An 18,644-nucleotide genomic window follows, 5' to 3' on the forward strand; every position below is an offset into this window, starting at 1 on the left:
ATGTACATTGTTAACGATGGAGCGACCCCCTGATTACTAAAAACCAGGCATTCCACTGTTGTAGAAAATCAATCCAGGCTACTGGTTGCCGTTCTTGGAATGACCATAACATTGCTAAAACTTCTAACATTGAAAAGTTTCGTAACAGCATCGATCCCGTGAATCTGAATGTGTGCGCTAGCCAAATATGGCTCTGAAAAGTATTGAAAGATGGCAAGTTGAAATCGATTGTACATTACTGCCAAAAATCCCACCTACAAACGCTCACATTATGATCCGTTGCATGCAAGGCAAGACTAAATAGCCTAACCTATTTTAAACATCTTTGACAAGCCCCCTCCCGTGTTCTATCCCGTTCCACATTTCATGTGATCACATCAATTGTGTTTACATCACTTGCAAATGTCTGTTTTTTCGTTCCGTTCGCTCGAAGTCTGTTTGCTCAGTCAGTGAAGACTCTGCTGTTCCATCACAATGGCCGACACTTAACTTGAAGAAGGGTTATCACCTTGTGAAACTTGTCTTGCCTACTATGACTACCCGTTGCTACCACCATCTACAGCATACGAGTTCAGCTATGGCGTAGCTTTAATGATCATTCGAAGTCGAGTAATGCGAACGAGTTTTCTCCCGCCGCTTTATCATGCGGCGGAGCAATTCGCAAAGCGAAGTTGTATCGATAGACTACTACCAGGGCCAAGTTACAAGGAGGACTAGAGTAATAGAAAGGAAGAGACCGTGCAGAACCAAACGCCTACCAGCAGGTGTATCGTGCAAACGCTACTGCCTGCTGCTGTACACTTATTGGTAGCGAGCATTCGCTTACCCGCGGCCCGGCCAACCATCAAACCGTACAACCGACGCCAAGCGGGCAACTACGCCAAGTGAGTGGCAAGACAGAGAACAAGTTCCCAGAAAGCCTGGCTGGCTATTGCTGAAAGGCCGCTCACGTCGAGCAACCGAGCAAGCCAGGCAGCTAGAGACTCTCATTCGAATCGAGACCATCCGAGGTATCCAGCCATCATTGAGGACGCGATAGAGGGGGATAGTGAAGGCAAAAAAAGAACGCTAGGCGTAACGGCTCACGTAGTGCCAAGGCGCCAAACAAAAGTTTTGTGCTTTGCCCACAAACTGCCTATACACGCGCCAGCCTCCTGGAGCAAAGGAAAAGTAAGATACAGCTAACCTATTTTCAGAATGACCTCCTTCCTCAACAAAGTGGAGATCAACTAGCTGACTCCCAAACAACTTCATCGTCTAATGTCACAGATAAATAGCATTTGCAGTATGTCAATGGATAGACATTTGTAATCTGCTTTTAATGCGTTTCCAGTTCGACCTAAACGGTAAACGTATACTTTAAGTAGAACCAACCCATATGCCTACTAGGGCAAATGTTTTTCGGAGTCGTGCAATGCTCAATGTTATTATAAACGAAATACTAGTAAACAATTTCACCATGACTAAAAATTAACCGTACTTTGTCAAACTTTCATTATTGGCCGTACCACTTAATTTTTTCTGATCTATGGTGAGTTGGTTGCTTAATAATGTTCAGCATAATTGTAAATTTTTTTTCTGATTTGTTTAGCTCAGTTAGGCACACGTCCTTTTTGAAGTTTCCTTCATCTTGGTTATGAGTCGTAGGTTTCAATCTTGATTGCGTGGTGTCTGCATTCTTTTGCCAGCTGAACAACGTTCGTATTTTTAACGTAAATCCGTTTTTGCGGAACGGATTTTGTCTATCTCAGCTATCACGTTTGCGGCAACAGAATCACTCGAATGGAATCCATACTTTACATAAACAAGATTATACAGCACAAGCGTAAAGCCAACGACTTACTATATCGAGAGGAATATGGTGATTGGGCACCATGTACATATATCATAAATATTACTGTAACCAGGTATATATATACGTGTGGATGGAGATCATTTATGAAAGGTACCAAGTACATACACCATAACAAAATAATGTTGCAGCACCGAAATACATATCCTTCTGTTTGATTAACCGCTGCGTCCCGTATTGAAATCGTGGATGCCGAGCGCGAATCTTCTATCATAAGGTAAGGGAATCTTGATTAGCAGTCCAACGCAACGACTTGTCCCACACGAGTCGGCTAATCCGTGTAGCATAAGCCGTGCAATGAGTGAGCAATGCTGACTGGAGTTTCCCTAAGCAGAACAACCTCTGACCTTTCCTTTACCCTTATCCGTAACCCGCCTTCATTCCACAGGCTTCAAAAGTTATGGTTGTTCAGTTACACTTTAACGCTAAGTCGCGGCGGGTTGCAGCTATTCATAAGCTCAAAAATGGATTTTCTGTCTATTTCCATGTATACATATGGCCACGTGTGCATGCTGAGTAAATTATCATACCACTATCAGTTGCGATCTCCAATTTCTCTGTTGCGAGATGCTCGTCACTGTTTTTGTCGTAGTAGACACAGTGGCGACGGAAGAAGGCTGCCAACCTACAACGCCCCTGTCGCCGCTTTCCTGGACGAAGTTGGTGAGTAGGAAGCGGGGAATGTTATCGGCGTACATGCTACACAGGCTACTCTTGAGCCGCTCAAGGAACGACTCCCTTGAATAGCAAATGCCCTGACAGCTGCTTTGGGGGCAGCATACCATTAACGCGGACGTTCTGCAGCACGAAGGAAATTCAAAGGCTCGACACCAATTTGAATCGGAAGTAAGCAATGGGTTTTTTCTATTGCCCTTCTTGTTTTGCCATGTCGACCTTCGAGAAGTAGAATAGTGGAACTGGAAATTGCTTGACGAGGGCTGCCATCAATAAGGACTTCGCTGGTAACTGCGAAGAGTGACGACAATATTCACGTATAGCATAATATGGACAAGAAAGCCTGAATGTCTAGCCTTTGTTTTTATTTTTCAACTGTTCTATAGCGTTACTACGCCATTATGTTCTGGCGGTAACTTTTGTTACTATACTGAAGTACGGTTCGTCATTAGAGAGAAATGTCGCAGTGGTAATTTTATGTGATCCTGTTTATCGATTTCTGTTCGCTAGCCAACATCGACTACAAGTAATATATGAGCATTTACTGGACAGACACGCAGAATATTCTTAATATCACCATTATCATTCATCCTCCGTATACCACCCAATTTACAAATGTGGCTAAAGGACTAAGTTTTTGAACTTGAGCGGCCGTCACCAATAGCAGTATTGTTCGTGTATTCAGTGCTAGTCAAAGAGTTGTCCATGAACTCACTCATTCTGTGTAAGGTTCACGTATAGTGGAATTATTTTCTTGTTAATCCATGCTGAGAGTATCTTTACTAGTCTTGTGTATTAATTCAAAGACTACAGATCCAATCTGGCAAAAACTGCGCGAAATTATCACAACGATGGTTTCCTCTACGGAAACAACAGTGCCCGTAAAGCCGGCTGGCAAATGCTGGAAGTATAAACCATCATGTGTTATAGAAAATCGCCAAATTTCTGAATGGTAAACGTAGACCAGTAATTGCACAGGGTACAGGCATCGTGGTATAATTTTTTTGCATCACTTCAATTGAAACTATAATTCCTTTCCATGAACTAGGGCAGACAATGCATTTCTTGACTTGACCGCGATTTCGCGGTGTATGACTTACCTAGCAACTGAGAGCTTATGCTGACAGCAAAAAAAAGCTTCACGGTGCTATACCAATTCCGACCTTGAGCTGGGGGCCGCTGTGTAAATAGCATTCTTCTGCCTTCCCTCATTCGCCCAAAGGTAATAGAACAAGGGCCGTACAGCATGCGATCGAGCCAAACAACGTGACTAGTAACAACAACGGCAGTAGTAGCAGTAGCAGTAGCGGGCAGCTAGCTCTATGAGGATCGAGGGCATCGGTAAAAGAACAAGTTGATAGTCTGGTGGGGCAACTTAGAAACACCGGTGATGCAAGGTCGCTCACTCTCAGTACCGCAGGATTCGGCCACGCTAAAGCTGTACGGAAGCCCTCTTTCTGGCGCTATACACGTGACTAGAACAGACAGTAAATGGTCGAGGTGAAAAGAAAGGAGAACTGCACAGCCTGTTGACGTCCTTGCAATTGCCATAACGGGCTGTAGACTGGACTGGAGACTGAGTAACGCTGTAAGCGAGGAGGCGTCCGATTGGGGAGCTACTGGTCGAACGGTCTGACGAGCCGACAAACAAACGAGAACAAACTAACCAAGAGCAAACTACGCGAGAGCCGGTAGACCTGTAGGCCTTTCTTTTTATGCGACGATCATAGAGCGGCTTTAGACGCCTGGAGGCTAGCTGAATTGCTCTTGTTGTTCGACCTCTTCGCTCTTTTGGTGTCGCCATAAATAAAACATTCGATCCCAAATGCGGGAGCAAGGAACCAGGAACATCCCCAGGCCCCACTAACCCCACACTTCTCTCTCTGTCGTCAGCCAGTTCAGATCCCCGTGTTCGAGGGGCAAAGTGACTAGCGGCACAAGTGCAACAGGGAGAAATCGAGAGCGTAAAGGAGAGAAGTAGATATAGAGTGGGAGGCAATGGAAATGTTCACTGGTCCTGACATCAATGCAGTCTAAGCGATAGAAAGAAGCAACATATGTGCAGAGTGAAGTATTGAGACCGCATAGTCACTACAGGGAAACAGGTATTTCAAGACAGACAACAGAAAACGCTCGAAATGAACGAGAACTCGCACGCGTAGCAGAAACCAATAAAAAGGCGAGCGTTACAAAAGAGAGAGAGAGTGACGAAACGAACAACATGAATGGATTCCAACGAAGAGCTGGGTGATGCAGAGCTTCAAAAACGGCGTACAAGATAGGGGAAAGAGAGGGATGCAACGAGACGGATGCTTTACTTCTGTGAGAAACAAGAGGGCCACCATGTAACCGACAAGTATGCGAATGACATACGCTGTTCGTACTACAATTGATATGTTAAGCTGGACGTTATTCGAGCCTTTTGGTTCAGGACAGCTTTGCGGGATACAGTCATACCTAGATATGCACATATTGTGGATCTATTCATGCGTCACTGGCAATGAGAGTATTTATGAAGATTCAGGATACCCGCTAGCCTTTTACTATAGTGTGATATGTAAGGTTTCCGAAAAGTGAAATTAATGGACTCCAAGGTCATCATCGCATTAATTGCGGTTTAATGGGGCAGCTCAAGTAAATAGAAACATATGAGCAACGATATTGGAAATTCCTAAATGCTGTAACCGGTATTCCTAATGCTGCATTCCGGTAGAATGCGCTTTATGGGACTAAAGATAAGACCGCGACATTTATATCAAATTCTATCAAGAAGGTCAACGAGCCAAGCTCGCGTCTTTCTAACTGTTTTTTAGAAACGTTCATGGTTTACTGAGATCTCATTATATTAAATCTATTCATGTGAAATTAGCAGATTCAGATCCAATTATGACAAATTAAAGGGACGTATCAGACATTCAAACGCTCAACCCTATTTGAAGTGATGCCGAGATAATGTAACTGTCCCGGCAGGTTCACCCTTCCGTTTCAAAGAAAGGAAAGGATAACTTTTCTATGTCAAAAAATATACTGCTATAATAATGACTGTAATGTATCGAAATGATACACATTTTTTGCCTAAGTCGGCACAGTATCCTGAGAAATCAATTTTTTCTCAAGAGAAGAATTTTCAGAGGCTTGTCGAAACGTCTACTTTCAGGCAGGACTATCTAATAGCTTAAGAGGTACACACACTGCATTTTTTGACAATGATAAAGTAGTAATAAGCAGTTTGCAGTTCTGCAATTAATTTTTTCATGTCGAACTTAAGCAGTGCCTGCTGTTTCCTGTTTTTCAATGTGAATGAATAGAGTTCGATAAGTATAGTATGGTATCTGAACTCTCGCGGTGGTCATGCGCACTACCAGGTTTTTCAGCAACAACGATCGAGAGTCAATTTACCGCCGATTACCTGGAGCATTTGGTTTCTCGATTTATTCACTTCAATGAAGCATAGAGTCCACCTTCTTCGGCGCGTACGCTAACACAGGATGAATCGGACTCGAAAAACAACTTCGTTATCTGTTATACCTTTGAAATCTTTTCTTCAGCCTGACGCTATATTGGCAATACTAGTTTATTTTCGAAAACAGTACCAATGGAAGATCGTTAAAAATCATTGACGATTTTTCTGCCAGTCCAAATTACATACTCCGGCGAAATACCAAAATAATGTATAAACGTCTGCTATATATATATATAAGCATACCTTTTGAACTAATGAATGTTGCACAATGACTCCGCCTTTTGTATAATTGTAATTCAGTATTCTAATTTTATAACTCTGCGTGACCTGAGCGTAGCTGTGTGAAATAGATAGAGCTTGTACAATATTTTCGTCCGAACTCTGCAAATTTTTTATTTTTATTTTTCAACTATTCTTTGTGTGAACAGGTCCTCGGGATTGGCTATTTGGTATAGCTTTATGGACCTAGCTCACAAGGAAAAACAAACGTACTAGGCCTTATTGGATTCATGTGGGGTTTCTTCAACAATAAAAAAACAATGAACTGTACAAGAAGCTGTTTTCCGCCTATAGACCCTGATAGTTCATAATCTTTTACAGTAATATCTTTGCCAGCGCTCAGCATGACTTGAGCCAGCGTGATTGCACATCTCTTGCTCTATGTGGTCACCATGGCACTCGAGAGGATGCGCATTAAACGTCCAGACCAAACTGTTCCTCAATCGTGGAAACCCCGCCAACCCTTGAGAGCTCATAATCGAATTTTCGAATTATCCACATTGCGCTCCAGGCAGACCTGATCCTGGATTTTGCTAGGATCATACGGTATGCAGTTCTGTGAATGGGCTAACTTAAATAAAATGATATAATTACACTTATCGTTATCTCGTAATTACGAATAGTGACAGGCAGGAATACGATGAGATTGGTGATTACAACAAATTCGTACAATTTGAATGTACGCTTACAGGTAGAATATACGGGAGTGCCAGCTAAAATGTCGGGACAGAACCTTTAGGCTTGCTTAATTGATTTTCCAAATGATAGCTTTAGAATCGCTGGAATGGATGGAAATCACCCATACGAAACACTTGGTCTTTTTTCGTATAAATTCGGTTGCTATGGCATACTGGGCTATTTAAACCTTCTGGATTTCCTTCCATCTATTTATAGAGAAGGTTGGGAAAATCCTACGTCATGAAATACCTCTATACATCTGCATCATGGCTGTTCAACTTAATGGAAAGTGTTCGATAAACTGATCCTCAAATGCTCAATCAACGTTTTTAGTTATCTGAAAAATCATCGGTAACATTTGGGGGTAATCAGCTTTCGTATTTGGTGACCCTTATCATTTCGTCATATCAGAACGATAACTTCGAGACTTAATACTGCTAGAGCAGATGCACTAACTCAGCGCTTAGTGAAGGTTTCAACATCTGTACGGTTACATAAATCCGTAGGCGTGATTGTACGAGGGCGTGATTTTCCTTTTAACTGAAACCACCTAATTCTGATAGAGCTCACATCTACCTAGAGAGTCAGCATGTACGTTTTCAGGAACATATTCGTGATTTTTTTGACAGACTGTTTGCAAATGAAGGCAGATTTATTAGGACTTTCCGGGTTCATACAATGCATTAGCTAGTAGGATTAATTCCAATGGTGATATAACAGCGTAGTAAAGACAGAAATACTTCAAAGGAACGGCTGCTTTCTTACAGTAATTACATACATATCCATCTAGATCTAAAATATTTCTTTCCTATAACAACGTCTTTCCCTTCGAGTCTAGTGCAAATCTCTGAATGTATAAGAGTCGTTGTGTTGTACTGTGTACGGCAGTGCTGGTGTACATCATAAGTGTGTTGATGGAATTGAATCTTGTAGAAGCCATTTTTCTTAAAGAAGCGTCTTTCGCACCGTCTGGGTCAGCTTCCTACCAAGTGAGAGCGTGTGCGTTCGTATGCTTGTGTCTGCTTCGCATGATGTAGAGGATAAACACGGGGCATGAAGGTTACAGGGGTACTAGAAACATGACGAGTGGGATCCAGCGTTCTAAATTAAAGCATTGCCTTCTTCGTCGTCTGTCGGATTTCCGCGAAACGCATGTCGAAGAAAAAGAACGACTAAGAAAAAACCATCGTATGTATGCTAGTTTTCATGTCTGTCCCTGTGTGCCTCTGTGTGGGTGAGATCGACTATAAGACAAAGAGACGATACAGTGCAGAAGAGGAAAGGATTTTGGATTTGCGATATCCGACCCGATGGACCCAATTTTTACCTCTAGCCAGCGCGGCCGTCGACTCGCGACTGCCAGTAGCAGCTGCAGAAGCAGAATAATGCACCATAGCTCTATTTTGTCTGCCACTAAGGCTTGCGTTGTTCAGCTATCAAAAGGAAAAGACGCCGATCCAAGATTTGTCTGGATGATCCAATGCTTTAAGGACAAACTTAAACGATAGTAGCCCAGTATACAGATGCCGAGAAAAGGGATGTCTCGGCTGGACAGGAAACAGACACAAGACACGACGAAAGTGGGAAGGCTGTACGAAAAGCGCCGAAAATATTGAGGTGAAGCGGCGCCCGCTAAGCCTTACGACGATGGATTGAATCCGATCATTCGTAGCTCACTTACGTATAACCTTCTGTTCGATAAGGACCAGCAGAGCGAGACGAGTGAAGGTCGCCATCCACGACGACATTTCATTGACTCGCAGAGGCAGTGGTCGCTTTAAAAGTCGCTGTCGTAGCGGTACATAAAGCCGTAAAGACGGCAGATGGATGCCGTTGCTACTTCGAAAGGCAAGACAACTGCGCGTCACATATAGGCAGAGACAACCCTGTCGCAGTATATAAAATGATAAACGGACTGTAGAAGTTATGGACGCCAAGCGACGCAAGCCTGTTATATTAGTAGACGTCCTAAAGCGAGTTAAAAATTGATCCAGCTTGAAGGTTTATCCTTGGAGCTGTCCACTTCCGCGTATCTATCACAGTTGAAGCAATTTATTAGTTAACAGTTACATTGTTATAATTATTGCTGTTTTATTGTGCTGTCATAATGCTAGTTACTATAACGTAGTTTAATACGAATACTTTATCGAAAAGATTTGATTTTATATTAGAGTAATCGATTCAACAATCTTTGGAGGCTCCCTCGAAATCACATAATGTAGCGTCTCAGACTACCTCGAAAAACTACGAATATCTGTAGTTCAAATTAGACATTATTCTAACACACAATTCTAAGCACTTCTTACAAGTGCTGCGCGATGGATTAAAATGCTCAACGGCTGTTCTAAATGTATCACTATTCTAAATAGTTTAAGTAGCAGTGGTAGAATGGTTTCCGTTAGACGACACGAAAATGACTTTATTTCTTTAAATATACGAAAAGCATTTCACATGATACTCTGTTGAGTGTTTGTCCCGTGCTGCAGTGACGTGCAAAGCCTGCACGTCTCTGGACGTTTCCTGCGATTGAAGTAAACTTTATTTATAAAAGGGTGTCTAGTGGGGATGCCTTCGTTGTAGGTATACATGTATATACCTAATCTCGACCCAAAATTACAGAATTTCATTGTGATAACATTTGTTTTTCTAAGTTTTTGTTTTTCATCGTTAGCCAACAGTAACAATGCATATAATCCTCGGTCTTTCTATTATAGTACATTCATCAAGGGAGTTAGTTAAGCTCACAGTAGGGATATTAGTAGCCATTGCATGGACGAAAGAATCCTAAAAATGGTGTCCTTTGTTGCTTGATCCCATTATTCTGTTAACAGCGTCCTATTGGAAAATCCGGCCTGAATAAAGGTGCATTTCTCTCTAACACATTGCCGTTGCTTCTGAGACCCTACCATATCATCCATAGGAATCTTAATTTTATGTTCCTATTCAAGCCACACCAGCAATAACTGTGATTCTTAGTGTCCTCTTGCAAAGTGTAATCATTCTTCTTTGATGCCATGCTGTCATTCGTTCTGGTTGTACTAGTTTTTCAAATCACTTTTTGCGTTGTCCGCTCAGACATGGGCGGAGTTTTGTTGGCTTCACAAGTGAAACGCAGAGACTGAGATGAACGATGCGCTCTCGTCACAGCCGCCGTAACCACGGCGACTACTGCCAGTAAGACGTAGTTGTAGCGACGTGCTATTTTTTGCCCGAGTAAAAAATAACCCCCTCTGTCCCTTGGCTGGCTTCGTAGCTTCCGGTGGTCGTCCTCTTCGCTTCTGGTTCGGAGCGAAGGAAAAGCGTAGATGGAACGGGATGTCGCGTAGAGCGCAAAGATCGCGGAGAATCGGCGCAAATGTAAGCGGTTCGGTAAAGGGATACGGAGGACAAGACGGCTGGGTGTGTGGGGCCGGTTCAGTCGTAGCAATACTCCGGGGTACGCTACAGATGTAGAAAATGGTCATGCAGTTATTAGATAGGGGAAGGGACGATGGTGGTGGCAATGATAGCGATTCGTACAGTGGTGTATGGCCTTTCACAGTATGACAAAATGGTTCTCCGTTCACCCGTTTCCCAGCCGCTATTTCTCGTTGCCTCCATCTTTATATTTTGTCTCACTCGGCAGCTGCAATTCTGTTCTCCGCGGACGTGTAGACGGCAGGACGCTTTGTCAACGGCAGCCTCTGCTGCCTCACTCGCTGGCCGCCTTTGAAGACGAAGTAGAAGGAAGGACGAAAGCCTAGACAAGATGAGGGAAAGACGGAGGTTTAGGCACGACGGGATTGGCCGGCAGGGGGTACGGGTAACTTGGTCGTTGAAACGGGCGGCGATGGCAGCGGCCAGGACGCCAGCAGAAGGAGCAGCGACGCGGTATGGCGTAGGGGTAAGCTAGCAAACTGCTCCTTTCGAGGGTGGGTAAGATCGTGGGGATAAAGGGACGTGCAAACTGTCGCGGGACAAATAAGGGAATGGCAGTCAACAATATTTGGGGGAACAAGTTGCGTTGGTTGGTTGCCAGCTGGATAGCAAGAAACGACATAGGCCAGCTAGCGAAACCAGCTCGCTACAGGCTTAGCCGCCGGCCAAGTGAACACGGTAAGCAGCAGAAGTAGATATGGGGGAAGGGGGCAAGAAGCAAAACAAGTGAAGCGGCCTTTTCCGGATAAAGAGCGGGCTGGCTGTATGAGGGTATAGAGGCTGTCGGGAAAGGGGAGAATGAGGCGAGAAGGCACGCCATGGAGCCAGTGAGCTAAGAAAGGATGGAGAGAGGTCTCTTGATCCTCGTAGTCGTGGTAAACTGCGACAGGAATCTCGGAAACCCTACGCCCCTGAGCCACCGGGAACAGAAGAAAAGGCGGTGGAGACGGCAACGATTCAGATACTCGCCAACCAGTACAGCTTGCCGGTAAAAAGACTCAGTCGTCTGACACCGCCGCTTCCGCCTTCCCAGCATCGTACAGAGTGGCCATCCGCTTGCCTCGAGACGATCTGAAAGGAGTTTGGCAGTTGAGTTGACGGCAGGCATTGAGCGAAGGCTGCGACGAGAAAACGCGACGCACCGGATAGAAAAAGACGAGGTGGTAAAGGACTGGCGCGTCGGAGAACGTTGAAAAAGAGCGTACTTCCCATTTTCCCTTGCAACCGTTAACCGACCGGCCGACCGCGCACGTACACACACACACACTTACACACATAGATACACACTTACCGTTCTTTTGATGCCGTCACAACTCGTATTGCCACCGTTCCGTCGGGAGTCCGGTTGAAGCTGCGAGGCAAATTGCTTGCGAAATTTCCATCAGAAAGGCGCCCAAGACCCTACGACATCTCATATCCTTCCAGTAAGTCTTGTCCTAGTTCCCTTTTTTTTGAAAGAGAAATTCGTCCCTTTAGGTTTTGCCTGACAGAGAAGCGCAGAGCAACTAAAGCACGCGTATTGCAGAAGAGCAATTTCCAACGATGACCTGTGTGATAAAAACATGAGTGCACATCAGCTGCATCTGTTAGTCACCACCCAGGCTATACCGATATCTTGAGCTAAAATGTGATCACAGCAAATATCATAGCGAAGTTCCTTATTTGTTTTAGATGTAGTACCCCACAACAAAAACAAATTTGGAAAAGTCATTGGTGGCTACTAAATAAATTCTTGCTTACTAAGTGACGACAGTAATCTACAGGAATTGACCTCAATCGCGTCATCGGCAGAACGATTTAGTGAAATTGCTCACGTCCAATAAACGAAATTGATAAATGAAAACACCTCTCGTACGTTTGGAGTTCTCTATATCTGCAGGCGTATCAAAGAAGTTTTACAGACAAAAATTATCTTCAGATGTCTATTGTGTTTCTTTTAAATCACTTTTTACCATAGGTGGCGCCATTCTTCGCTTCTGCATATATCTGCCATTTTCGTGCTTCACTAGCTGCTATATGGATGACCCTTCTGCGGCAACGACCCGTTCAGTGTGCATGCAATCCCTTCTTAAATCTGTGATCCACTTAGCCACCCCGTTGACCGAGTCACCCGTCCGATAAGCGAAATCTCCCACATCCCTAACTCGCTTGAAAAGTTAGTCCTCACAACTCCAAACTTAATCCTTTGCAAGGCACTGGGAACTAAAAGTACTTTCTACGTTATGGTCAATTTCCGCTGATTTAAATACTCGGAGGACTTTTCTATTTTTCCTTGTCAGACTTTAGACCAGTCAGTCATAGGTCTTGAAAGGCAGGGCTTCTAATTCAACCCAATATTCAGTTTTGGGGGAAAAAAATTATGGGAAATGTTCTCGCTTTGTTTATACACGGTTAAGTTTTAACTTTTAACTAGTGTCGTTCTAATAGTATCGTAATCCGTTGATATCACGTCGTCGTGTAAATTTTTTTGCCGCTGGAATATTCACATGCTTTAGGGTGCCTTTTTCCCTTAATAAGTTATGTATATTTTTATTCAATTTTCTATTCTCTGATTTATTGATTACTTTATTGTGACGTGCTCTTTGAACGGTTTGATTGAGATATCTTGCGTCGATTTATTAAATATGGTGTTCTGGAAGATATATATACGTAGGGTAATGATTACTCAAGTTGGTTTCTGAAAAAGGTTTTTTCAAGGATATAGTTAATTTTTCATAAAAATATCTGCTTTAGAAAATTCACAAATGCAATGTAGCTATTGAAAAACGATCTATCACGTTTACCTCTCTCTTAGCTTATATTGAAGATATAAGTTGGACATAACATAGATCTGTTAGAAGTTTAAATCCTTGTTCATTGCTTTAGTTTGGCAACAGAGCAATACCAACGAAAGACTTTGTGACTACTTAACTTCTTCCCATATTCTGTTGTACAAATAAACAGGCTTTCGTAACATCTACCATTCGTAACTGTAAGAATCATTTAATCTTGAAAAACGTGATACGTCCTAAAATACAACATTCACAGAGCTAGCACAAAAATGTATTTAGAATAAAGAATCGATTTCCTGCAAAAATGGCTGCCCTTTTTCAAGAGGAATGACACGAAAAGAAAAATTGTCAAGAAACAAGAAACCTAATTACGCACAAGCTTGCTGAAAAAAGGAGAGCTTTAAATACTACGGCATTCAGTAACCACTTAGAGAATATCTGCATGTGGAATCTATGTTTCTCGCCTTTCCCCTTATGGACGCGCTAAAACGACATTAGGATAAGAATATCGTACCAACATATAAGCATTACTTGCGTACAAGGTAATACCTCAGAATGGCTTTTATTGATCGTGTCTTACTTTAGCCGAAATCGGCGCGTGATAGTAAACTACTTCCAGCATTGAATTTTCAGGCTTTAATTTAGACCTGGGTCGGTGACAGGGAAGTGCCCCAAAATTTTCCCCAGTCCACACCCGCTCTTCACACTGGCGTTCTAGCGACTCGTGTATTCGCAGGAGCCGCTAGCAGCAGCAGCAGCAGCAGCAGAGCTTCACTGCTTGAATGGTCGGCTTGGCTCATTTACCTTGAATAATACCCTTGCGCCTCAGCGCGCCGACCCTCGCGCGTGGCCCAGTCCGCGACTTGATGAGCAGGTGCCATCACACCTACCCGAAGCTCAGTATCGTTGAGGGGAACGTTGGCTTCCTTCGTTGTCCAAGTTTCCACCGGTCGGTCGTTGGTCAGAGTGCAGAAGTCAAGACAAGCGCAGCCTGTGGCATCCATTGAGAAAAAACTTGGTTTCTATGCATTTCAATGAAGAGTTTTAAGCTTCCCCGTCTCGACGAGCCCTGTGTGCCCCACTAGCCCCGGACGCTGCTGCCTGCTGGACTTGCCTGTCTGTGCGTCATCAAGAGTTCAGCAAAATCAAGAAAGCAGTGCTCCTATAGTCCTAGACGGTTGCTAACGTCTGTTCTAAACATCGTCGCCTCAAGAACGCTTTATGACCTTGGACAAATAAGCTTGTAAATATCGAATGCGCAGTCGACACTATGCAAAGGAATCTTTGTCTGTCCTATTAGGTGGTTAGGTTTTTGCACGAAGACGCAAAGCAAACACCAACCAATGAAAAAATTTTGCATTGCTTGACTATCTAATAGTGTATCTCCGACAAGGTCAATAGCATCACACCTAAAAATACAACCTTTATGAACAACTCTGATGCAGCGTCTATGTCCACCGAATTATTTCTAGCCACCTATGGATTTTAAGCGAATCATAAAAGAAGGCCGATTGTGTTGCTTCTGCTGGAATATTGGCCTATGGAGAAAATATTGACCTTTCTTCAAGCCATATAGCTTTAAAGTCGCGTATTTCAGAGAATATGGTTCCCTCAGGAAATCTGAGATTTATACCTTTACTCAGATTTAAGAAGAAGCGAAAATTAATTACAATTTGCAATTTTATTATAATAAAGGCACAGATTTATACCTAGACTCATAAATCAACATGTGTGCTGTTTGTAGTCAAGATGCATTATCACAAGGAACGGTTCGAACATAATTTTATCCCTTCCGTTCTGAAAATTTCAGCTAGAAAAATTTATAGAACTATTAAGAAAGCTATTTCCAAAAAACTACGCATCCACTATCAAACAGTATACACCTTTTTGAAAAGACTAGCCACAAAGAAGCTCGATGTTTAGATGTCACCAAATTCGATTGTGCTTCCCTCTGCGAAATCCTACATAAACGTAATAAATTAAGCCATTTCGAAAGCGGTTGATCCCGTGAGATGGACAGTACTAGTAGTTCACATACGAGAATAATGTATAAAACATCTATTTTACAATCTGTGGTAAAGCCCACACTGAACCTGAACAAGGCCTTGCTAAGCGCCTTGTGGGACTGGAATGAGGTCGTGAAAGATACCCCTGCCTGGCAAAACAATTTTTTGAAACCTTTGCTAGCAACAACTAATAAAAGTGCAACGACCCATTCGAAATATCATAGCAGGCTAGTAGATAGAAAAGGCTCCTCTTTCCAATATGACAGTACTGGATCACATATATATATATATATATACAGTTGCTTGACAAAAAATGAAAAAACTTGGATAAACATATATAACGCATTCACTCTATGAGCCGGATCTTTTTACCTCTGCAAGCTGTCCGAACTGTGTTAATTTAACTTCAATTGCCTAATACAAATATCAGTCGTTACGATTTTTCGTCCAGAAACAAACAGGACTTGTATAGTAATCGGGTGTTATAAGAAAGATGGCGGAAGGCCATTGCTTGAAGTGGCGTATATTTGGTTTAGTGATATGATTATTTTAAAATATGAAGACATTTGCTTTAATCGTGGTTTAAAAGCTGCTAATACTTTTTTTTCGACGATTTGTTTTATCTTTTTCCTCGAAACTTTTCCATGTATACCTACACAGGTTTGGGACTGTAGTAGGCTTTGCGAGTAGTCACAGCGTAGTTTAAATTCGTATTCTCTGAAGGCCAAGTAAACAAATACTCGACGATATTGAAATATTTATACAAATCCAATCATATAATTTTATCGATGATCTTCTCAGTGATTTAATGAGTAACATACGTATAGATAAAGTTTATCAGGCTCCTGGAATCAACAAAAAATGTTTGTAATGAGGTGAAAGAAAGGCTTGAATACGCAGTCAACATCAATACGAGAGGATAGATTCAAGCACCGCCTTCAAAAAAAGAACCTTTTAAATGACACGATGTGATACTGCGCGGTGCGCGAAGATCCGCTACGTAACTGTGTCTACGACAAGAAACATGCACCAGCTGATAATATGGACACCTACGAAGGACACAAATGTAAACCTTTTTCTGCGTTACGTACGTACGTACGTGCGTGTAATTTTCTGGTTGAACACAGCAGAAAGGAGTAGAGTGCCGACCGACTAAGTGTGAAAACGGTAAACAGAAAAAATTTATCAGCTCATTGGCTGTGATGCACCCGGGTCAAAAGAGATGTCAGGACAGCTACAGTGAGTTGCCTCAATAGGGCAAAACAAAAAGTAGAATAGGTAGCTAAGTTACGTGTAATCGTGCAGTGGAAGAACAATAACGGACGAATTAATTATACAGAAGATAGTCAATGCGAAACAAATTATTCTTGCATCAGGGTAATAGGAACTGTAACAAGGTGACTAGATTTAATCAGCAAGATAATAGAGTAACTACAAGGAATAGCGCGTCTGATAAATTTAGATTTTGCGAAATTACTCTTACTTACCAAACTGAAAGAGAACATGCATTGGTCTAGTATCATTTGGAATGATCGACTTGAATGTTGCACATATTTAATCAACGTCCTGAGTGCAGATTTCTGATAATTGAGTTCTAACGCCGACCTAATCATTGCTAAAGCCGTTACAATGTACATATCTACACTGACTTAACTTAATCGATAAGGGAGGAAATGTTTATGGCTATATAGAGCGCAATTATTCTCGCTGCTAGAGCCAGCGCTATCCGTAACTTCCAGTCAAGTAAGTTATATGATCACTGCTGGCTGTATTATTAGATCAATGAAAAGCGGCAGGGTCTTACCCGAAGCTTTCTAGGCATTTATTTGTTTAGTTTCGTAAAATGGTGGTCGTATATAGCCAAGTAGGATTTCACTCTAGGGTGACCACAACGAGGCGGTATAGTGATAAAATTTCAGTTAAAGCGGCATATTTTAAGCACTTGCTATTTTTTTTTTCTCCAGTACGTAGGTATCCTTTGGCAGTAAATACAGTAAAAAAAAAGGCACAGTTCACATAAACGTGATATATTATAGCGATGAGTCATAATTTCTATGGAGGTGACGGACAGACAATTATTTCGCATAATTTATTTTTATGTATTATCTTATACCAAGTTTCCGCTGAAAAAACACAACACTACCCTCCAGCTCTTGTATTTTTAATAACACTAGCTCTTAGCAAGTAATCTTGCTCTACATAGCTTTTGCTTGCATGAATCAGCTTTTCGTTTACACTATAGAGCAAACGATAGGCAGTAGCTCGATTACCGCCGACAGTTCTACACAGATCGCTGATGAACGGAGCCATACGCAAAGCGCGATGTGTCAGGGTAATTGACGTGCAACGTTTCGATCATCAGGACAATGAATCGAACCTAAGTTGGCTACATACATAGACAGAGTTAGCTAGTGCCAGACAGGTTCCTGGATACGTATATTTATGTTGACGATTTTGTCAACAGAAGCTCGTGTTAACACGAAAGAATGTGTCGTCGTGTTTTCGTGGCGTGCAGAATGCACTCGTTGAAAATGCTTATTGTATTGCAAAGTTGACAATCGAGATAGAACTTCAATAACATAATCCTCTCCATTTTTTTCGAATCATTGAAAACTTTGCCGTTAATCGAAAGCGTTATTACGAGGAGCAGAAGATTTCGTAGAGCAGACGCTCGATATTTGAACAAAGCACACTTGATCTTTTTGGAACAGCTGTTTTTGAGTTGGATAAACATTTGTACGACAGCGTCTCAATGCGTTGCTTCGATGCTGGCCTTATTCTATATGTCTATCTTCAAATGATGTATCGTACATATGGATAGACACGTGTGTCGTTATGAATTGATCAGTGTTTGACTTTTCCTCGTCATACTCACGTGTACAGCGACTGTGTGACAATGGCCTACTCCATTTGTGTACAAATGCTTGAAGAAGCCTCATTTAAGACCTGCTAACAGAATACAAATATTGTATTGCTAGTTACGTATTCATCTTATCTAAAAGCAATTTGAGACAACAGCAAAATAGGCCGTTGGACTTGGTAGCCTTTTGTAACCAATGCATATGCGCGGTGTTTTGTCATTTTCAGTGCGGCCCTTTACTGATCCCGTAGCAACATACAGTTCCGCATTAAAGACCCTACAGGCACAATAGAACCTTAATTTTTGTCCTAACTCATTGTAGGTTTTCATTCTACTATAATTCTAATGAATCTAGCAGCAGTGATTTCATCGGAAGTTGTGCCCTCCGCATTGCTAATAAGAGAAAAACTGAGAGACTGGGAGCTACAGGTTTGAGTTTTTTTGTTTTTGTTGATAAATTGTTTCAACCTGTTGTAACATGGCAAAGCAGCATGTGCTCCAGTAGATTTCGTGTACTTTCAAATGTAATACTATATGCTTCAATAACTTAAGGAAAATCATTTTTAAAACCACTTTGATGCACTGAGCCTTCTACATATTCAGGGTGATCTAAGAATGTGCACACTGTAAAACAAGTTGTCCA

At 42.2% G+C, this 18,644-nt stretch overlaps 1 protein-coding gene across 8 annotated transcripts in view; it reads left to right on the forward strand.

Annotated features, from left to right (window-relative positions):
- The window catches only part of LOC111242953 (uncharacterized), a 29,642-nt gene that overhangs the window by 9,987 nt on the left and 1,011 nt on the right, over positions 1–18,644 (forward strand). For 5 of the 8 annotated variants that reach the window (XR_015327326.1, XR_015327312.1, XR_015327311.1 and 2 more), the window contains one exon: positions 1–14,857. Coding sequence is in view for 1 of the 8 variants with exons in the window: in XM_086988374.1 (XP_086844500.1) it covers positions 1–14 (14 nt within the window). In the remaining 7 variants the exon portion in view is untranslated. Of the gene's footprint in view, positions 18,431–18,644 lie in introns of those variants that run through there. The other 3 variants (XR_015327325.1, XR_015327327.1, XR_015327316.1) reach the window with 3 other exon arrangements.

The sequence above is a fragment of the Varroa destructor genome, unplaced genomic scaffold (assembly GCF_002443255.2).
Source record: "Varroa destructor unplaced genomic scaffold, Vdes_3.0 BEIS01000001.1, whole genome shotgun sequence".
Classification (NCBI taxonomy): Eukaryota; Metazoa; Arthropoda; class Arachnida; order Mesostigmata; family Varroidae; genus Varroa; species Varroa destructor.